This window comes from Salvelinus fontinalis, unplaced genomic scaffold, assembly GCF_029448725.1.
Source record: "Salvelinus fontinalis isolate EN_2023a unplaced genomic scaffold, ASM2944872v1 scaffold_0055, whole genome shotgun sequence".
NCBI lineage: Eukaryota > Metazoa > Chordata > Actinopteri > Salmoniformes > Salmonidae > Salvelinus > Salvelinus fontinalis.
In genome coordinates this window covers 554,165-561,664 of record NW_026600264.1, presented here as the reverse complement: position 1 = coordinate 561,664, position 7,500 = coordinate 554,165, and the positions used below count along the sequence as shown (strand labels likewise).

General features: G+C 44.8%; 1 protein-coding gene across 8 annotated transcripts in view; it reads left to right on the top strand.

Moving 5' to 3' along the window:
- Nucleotides 1-7,500, top strand: part of LOC129842589 (lysine-specific demethylase 4C-like) — a 48,341-nt gene that overhangs the window by 26,746 nt on the left and 14,095 nt on the right. For all 8 annotated transcript variants that reach the window (XM_055911212.1, XM_055911213.1, XM_055911216.1 and 5 more), the window contains 3 exons: nucleotides 1,848-1,924; nucleotides 2,322-2,377; nucleotides 3,488-3,596. In XM_055911212.1, the coding sequence (XP_055767187.1) occupies nucleotides 1,848-1,924; nucleotides 2,322-2,377; nucleotides 3,488-3,596 (242 nt within the window). The remainder of the gene's footprint in view (nucleotides 1-1,847; nucleotides 1,925-2,321; nucleotides 2,378-3,487; nucleotides 3,597-7,500) is intronic.

The window sequence follows — 7,500 nt, the reverse complement described above, 5'->3', positions numbered from 1 at the left end:
CAGTCTATTATAGTGGATATGGAACGTTCTCTTTCAGGCAGTCTGCATTATAGTGGATATGGAACGTTCTCTTTCAGGCAGTCTGCATTATAGTGGATATGGAACGTTCTCTTTCAGGCAGTCTGCATTGTACTGGATATGGAACGTTCTCTTTCAGGCAGTCTGCATTGTACTGGATATGGAACGTTCTCTTTCTGGCAGTCTGTATTGTAGTGGATATGGAACGTTCTCTTTCTAGCAGTCTGTATTGTAGTGGATATGGAACGTTCTCTTTCTGGCAGTCTGTATTGTAGTGGATATGGAACGTTCTCTTTCTGGCAGTCTGTATTGTAGTGAATATGGAACGTTCTCTTTCTAGCAGTCTGTATTGTAGTGGATATTGAACGTTCTCTTTCTGGCAGTCTGTATTATAGTGGATATGGAACGTTCTCTTTCTGGCAGTCTGTATTGTAGTAGATATGGAACGTTCTCTTTCAGGCAGTCTGTATTGTAGTGAATATGGAACGTTCTCTTTCAGGCAGTCTGTATAGTAGTGGATATGGAACGTTCTCTTTCTGGCAGTCTGTATTGTAGTAGATATGGAACGTTCTCTTTCTGGCAGTCTGTATTGTAGTGGATATGGAACGTTCTCTTTCTGGCAGTCTGTATTGTAGTGGATATGGAACGTTCTCTTTCTAGCAGTCTGTATTGTAGTGGATATGGAACGTTCTCTTTCTGGCAGTCTGTATTGTAGTGAATATGGAACGTTCTCTTTCAGGCAGTCTGTATAGTAGTGGATATGGAACGTTCTCTTTCTGGCAGTCTGTATTGTAGTAGATATGGAACGTTCTCTTTCTGGCAGTCTGTATTGTAGTGGATATGGAGCGTTCTCTTTCTGGCTGTCTGTATTATAGTGGATATGGAACGTTCTCTTTCTGGCAGTCTGTATTATAGTGGATATGGAACGTTCTCTTTCTGGCAGTCTGTATTGTAGTAGATATGGAACGTTCTCTTTCAGGCAGTCTGTATTGTAGTGAATATGAAACGTTCTCTTTCAGGCAGTCTGTATAGTAGTGGATATGGAGCGTTCTCTTTCTGGCTGTCTGTATTATAGTGGATATGGAACGTTCTCTTTCTGGCAGTCTGTATTATAGTGGATATGGAACGTTCTCTTTCTGGCAGTCTGTATTGTAGTAGATATGGAACGTTCTCTTTCAGGCAGTCTGTATTGTAGTGAATATGGAACGTTCTCTTTCAGGCAGTCTGTATAGTAGTGGATATGGAACGTTCTCTTTTTGGCAGTCTGTATTGTAGTAGATATGGAACGTTCTCTTTCTGGCAGTCTGTATTGTAGTGGATATGGAACGTTCTCTTTCTGGCAGTCTGTATTATAGTGGATATGGAACGTTCTCTTTCTGGCAGTCTGTATTGTAGTGGATATGGAACGTTCTCTTTCTGGCAGTCTGTATTGTAGTGGATATGGAACGTTCTCTTTCTGGCAGTCTGTATTGTAGTGGATATGGAACGTTCTCTTTCTGGCAGTCTGTATTGTAGTGGATATGGAACGTTCTCTTTCTGGCAGTCTGTATTGTAGTGGATATGGAACGTTCTCTTTCTGGCAGTCTGTATTGTAGTGGATATGAAACGTTCTCTTTCTGGCAGTCTGTATTGTAGTGAATATGAAACGTTCTCTTTCTGGCAGTCTGTATTGTAGTGGACGTTCTCTTTTTAGCTGTTACTATGTCCTCTGACTGACCATGTGGTCTTCCCCGTGTAGACTGTGTTAGAGGAGATAGGCTCTGTTGTGATGGGATATTGTGTGGTTGCGTCCTGTGTTTTTATGCTCCTTCCTGTATCGTCACCGCTAGGTTGCTATGGCGTTGCCGCTGATGCTGTCAGTGAGGACTGGTCGTGTGATCGCTGTGCGGATGAATCCTTGACGGCTGTAAGTAGCCAATCAGATTTCTATCTTCTGTATGACATCACTTTAATAGATGTTTATATTTTTTATTTATTTATATATATATTTTGTTTGCCTTCACCTCCCTTATCTCACCTCACTTGCTCATATTGTATATAGACTTATTTTCACTGTATTATTGACTGTATGTTTGTTTTACTCCATGTGTAACTATGTGTTGTTGTATGTGTCGAACTGCTTTGCTTTATCTTGGCCAGGTCGCAATTGTAAATGAGAACGTGTTCTCAATTTGCCTACCTGGTTAAATAAAGGTGAAATAAAAATAAAAAATAAAAAAACGTTGTTGATTTGATAAGTCTATGAACATGTATTCATGATTGAAATGATGGATGGATGTAATCTCTTTCTCTCTCTCTCCCAGGAGTGTTGTCTGTGCAATCTGAGAGGAGGTGCTCTGAAGAAAACTACAGATGACAAGTAAGGACAATTTATGAATGACCCCTTTTTAGTTATTATGAATGACCCATTTAGTTATTATGAATGGCCCATTAGTTATTATGGATGGCCCATTAGGTATTATGAATGGCCCATTAGTTATTATGAATGACCCATTAGGTATTATGAATGGCCCATTAGTTATTATGAATTGCCCATTAGGTATTATGAGTGGATGGCCCATTAGTTATTATGAATTGCCCATTAGTTATTATGAATTGCCCATTAGTTATTATGAATTGCCCATTAGTTATTATGAATTGCCCATTGGTTATTATGAATTGCCCATTAGTTATTATGAATTGCCCATTGGTTATTATGAATTGCCCATTAGGTATTATGAGTGGATGGCGCATTAGTTATTATGAGTGGATGGCCCATTAGTTATTATGAATGGCCCATTAGTTATTATGAATGACCCATTAGGTATTATGAGTGGCCCATTAGTTATTATGAATGGCCCATTAGTTATTATGAGTGGCCCATTAGTTATTATGAATGACCCATTAGGTATTATGAATGGCCCATTAGTTCCAGTAAATGTGTCATTGTGTCGGTAATACGGTAAAGGTCTGACTGTCTTTGTGGCGTTAATACGGTAAAGGTCTGACTGTCTTTGTGTCATTAATACGGTAAAGGTCTGACTGTCTTTGTGTCGTTAATACGGTAAAGGTCTGGCTGTCTTTGTGTCGTTAATACGGTAAAGGTCTGGCTGTCTTTGTGTCGTTAATACGGTAAAGGTCTGACTGTCTTTGTGGCGTTAATACGGTAAAGGTCTGTCTTTGTGTCGTTAATACGGTAAAGGTCTGTCTTTGTGGCGTTAATACGGTAAAGGTCTGACTGTCTTTGTGGCGTTAATACGGTAAAGGTCTGACTGTCTTTGTGTCGTTAATACGGTAAAGGTCTGACTGTCTTTGTGTCGTTAATACGGTAAAGGTCTGTCTTTTTTTAGACACTTTTGCTAATTTTTCTCTTTGTGCCTTTGAAGTTTCAATCCTTCTTGACTGTAATGTGATTCTGGGATAAAATCATTAAAGTGTGTGTGTGTGTGTGTGTGTGTGTGTGTGTGTGTGTGTGTGTGTGTGTGTGTAGGTGGGCCCACGTGATGTGTGCAGTAGCTCTGTCAGAGGTCTGGTTCAGGGATGAAGTCAGGAGGAGTCCCATTGATACCAGCAGGATACCCATGCAGAGATACAAACTGGTGAGAACACACACACACACACACACACACACACACACACACACACACACACACACACACACACACACACACACACACACACACACACACACACACACACACACACACACAGAGGAATTCCCAGGTCCCAGTAGAATAGTTCTAATTAACAGTGTTCAGTGCTAATTAAACAATGTGCCCCAATCAACAGTGGATAATGAACTCATGTGTGAGAGCATGGGTGGGCATGTGTCTGTGAGTGACTGAGGACTGTGTGTGTGTGTGATTTCATTGATGAGTAGGGAGAGACTGAGGGTGGCGCTGACACACCTCTCTCTCCCTGTAGTCGTTCGTTCATTCTGTCATTCCTTCAGTTCGCTGGCATTGGACCCCCCCCCCCCCCCCCCCCCCCCCCCCGCAACCCTACACATTCATAATTTAGACACACACACACACACACACACACACACACACACACACACACACACACACACACACACACACACACACACACACACACACTGATAAACCCGTTGTCCTCACAGCAGTGCAGCAGCACATGTATAATTTACTGTGTGGAGGTTCTTTAGGCATGGCTCCACACAGCCTGCAGGCAGGGCCCACAAACACTCAGGAGATATACCAGGACAGCACAGCCGGAGGGGAGGAGATGAGGGGAGGGGAGGAGATGAGGGGAGGAGATGAGGGGAGGAGATGAGGGGAGGAGATGAGGGGAGGAGATGAGGGGAGGAGATGAGGGGAGGAGATGAGGGGAGGAGATGAGGGGAGGAGATGAGGAGGGGAGAGGAGAGGAGAGGAGAGGAGAGGTGAGGAGAGGTGAGGGAAGGGGAGAGGAGAGGTGAGGGAAGGGGAGAGGAGTGGAGAGGTGAGGGAAGGGGAGAGGAGAGGAGAGGTGAGGGAAGGGGAGAGGAGAGGAGAGGTGAGAGGAGGGGAGGTAAGGGAAGGGGAGAGGAGGGAAGGGGAGAGGAGGGGAGGGGAGGAGGAGAAAGTAGGTTACACACGTCCCAATAATCTGTACTTCCTCCTGGGTGGTAGTGGCCATTGGCGTATTCTCCAGCCGCACATTTTAGAGGCCTTCCTCTTGGCAGACGATGTCTTGTTGTTGCTGTCTCAATGCCAATTTCCTGCAAATTTGACTCATTTTGCCGTAATTTATGTCATGAGTTACTCAAACATAACAAAATGAAGGGTGGGCCCCATGCCGTTTTGGGTTAGATTCTCCCGACGGTCTAGTTTTCATTTATTATGGAGGTTGTTAGTTCTAGAAGAGGATCTTCCAGTATCTATGGCTCCAGTATCTTTTGTCTCCAGTATCTTTTGGCTCCAGTATCTTTTGGCTCCAGTATCTTATGGCTCCAGTATCTTATGGCTCCAGTATCTTATGGCTCCAGTATCTTATGGCTCCAGTATCTTATGGCTCCAGTATCTTATGGCTCCAGTATCTTATGGCTCCAGTATCTTATGGCTCCAGTATCTTATGGCTCCAGTATCTTATGGCTCCAGTATCTCCAGTATCTTATGGCTCCAGTATCTTATGGCTCCAGTATCTCCAGTATCTTTTGGCTCCAGTATCTTTTGGCTCCAGTATCTTTTGGCTCCAGTATCTAATGGCTCCAGTATTTCCAGTATCTTTTGGCTCCAGTATCTTTTGGCTCCAGTATCTTATGGCTCCAGTATCTATGGCTCCAGTATCTATGGCTCCAGTATCTTTTGGCTCCAGTATCTTTTGGCTCCAGTATCTTTTGGCTCCAGTATCTTTTGGCTCCAGTATCTTTTGGCTCCAGTATCTTATGGCTCCAGTATCTTTTGGCTCCAGTATCTTTTGGCTCCAGTATCTTTTGGCTCCAGTATCTTTTGGCTCCAGTATCTTTTGGCTCCAGTATCTTTTGGCTCCAGTATCTTATGCTCCAGTATCTTTTGTCTCCAGTATCTTTTGCCTCCAGTATCTTATGGCTCCAGTATCTTATGGCTCCAGTGTCTTTTGGCTCCAGTGTCTTTTGGCTCCAGTGTCTTTTGGCTCCAGTGTCTTATGGCTCCAGTATCTTTTGGCTCCAGTATCTTTTGGCTCCAGTATCTTTTGGCTCCAGTTATCTTTTGGCTCCAGTTATCTTTTGGCTCCAGTTATCTTTTGGCTCCAGTTATCTTTTGGCTCCAGTTATCTTTTGGCTCCAGTTATCTTTTGGCTCCAGTTATCTTTTGGCTCCAGTTATCTTTTGGCTCCAGTTATCTTTTGGCTCCAGTTATCTTTTGGCTCCAGTTATCTTTTGGCTCCAGTTATCTTTTGGCTCCAGTATCTTTTGGTCGTACTTTAGATCAGGGATTAAGTCGTTTAAATTTACACTGAAACCGTTTTCCCATCCAGTGGCGTTTCGTTGCTGCTAAATGAACGTAGGGGGAACACTGCATATGAAGGGAAAGGGGGGGATACCTAGTCAGTTGTCCAACTGAACGTATTCAATTGAAACGTGTCTTCTGTATTTAACCCCTCTGAATCAGAGAGGTGCGGGGGGCTGCCATAATCCACATCCACGTCATCGGCGCCCCCTGCAAACAGTGGGTTAACTGCCTTGTTCAGGGGAACAGCGGGTTAACTGCCTTGTTCAGGGGAACGGTGGGTTAACTGCCTTGTTCAGGGGAACGGTGGATTAACTGCCTTGTTCAGGGGAACAGTGGGTTAACTGCCTTGTCCAGGGGAACAGTGGGTTAACTGCCTTGTTCAAGGGAACAGTGGGTTAACTGCCTTGCTCAGGGGAACGGTGGGTTAACTGCCTTGTTCAGGGGAACGGTGGGTTAACTGCCTTGTTCAGGGGAACAGTGGGTTAACTGCCTTGTTCAGGGGAACGGCGGGTTGACTGCCTTGTTCAGGGGAACGGCGGGTTGACTGCCTTGTTCAGGGGAACGGCGGGTTGACTGCCTTGTTCAGGGGAACGGCGGGTTGACTGCCTTGTTCAGGGGAACGGCGGGTTGACTGCCTTGTTCAGGGGAACGGCGGGTTGACTGCCTTGTTCAGGGGAACGGCGGGTTGACTGCCTTGTTCAGGGGAACGGCGGGTTGACTGCCTTGTTCAGGGGAACGGCGGGTTGACTGCCTTGTTCAGGGGAACGGCGGGTTGACTGCCTTGTTCAGGGGAACGGCGGGTTGACTGCCTTGTTCAGGGGAACGGCGGGTTAACTGCCTTGTTCAGGGGAACGGCGGGTTAACTGCCTTGTTCAGGGGAACGGCGGGTTAACTGCCTTGTTCAGGGGAACGGCGGGTTAACTGCCTTGTTCAGGGGAACGGCGGGTTAACTGCCTTGTTCAGGGGAACGGCGGGTTAACTGCCTTGTTCAGGGGAACGGTGGGTTAACTGCCTTGTTCAGGGGAACGGTGGGTTAACTGCCTTGTTCAGGGGCAGAACAACAGATTTATACCTTGTCAGCTCGGGGGATTCGATCCAGCAACCTTTCCGGTTACTGGCCCAACGCTCTAACCACTAGGCTACGCTGCCGTATGTTCATCAGTAGTGATGTAATGCTATTCAAGCTGATGATTTATAAGGGTTACATCTGTAATACTGTCATGCTTACTGGAAACTAACGATGGGGTTACATCTGTAATACTGTCATGCTTACTGGAAACTAACGATGGGTTTATATCTGTAATACTGTCATGCTTACTGGAAACTAATGATGGGTTTAAATCTGTAATACTGTCATGCTTACTGGAAACTAACGATGGGTTAAATCTGTAATACTGTCATGCTTACTGGAAACTAACGATGGGTTTATATCTGTAATACTGTCATGCTTACTGGAAACTAACGATGGGTTTATATCTAATACTGTCATGCTTACTGGAAACTAATGATGGGTTTAAATCTGTAATACTGTCATGCTTACTGGAAACTAACGATAGGTTTAAATCTG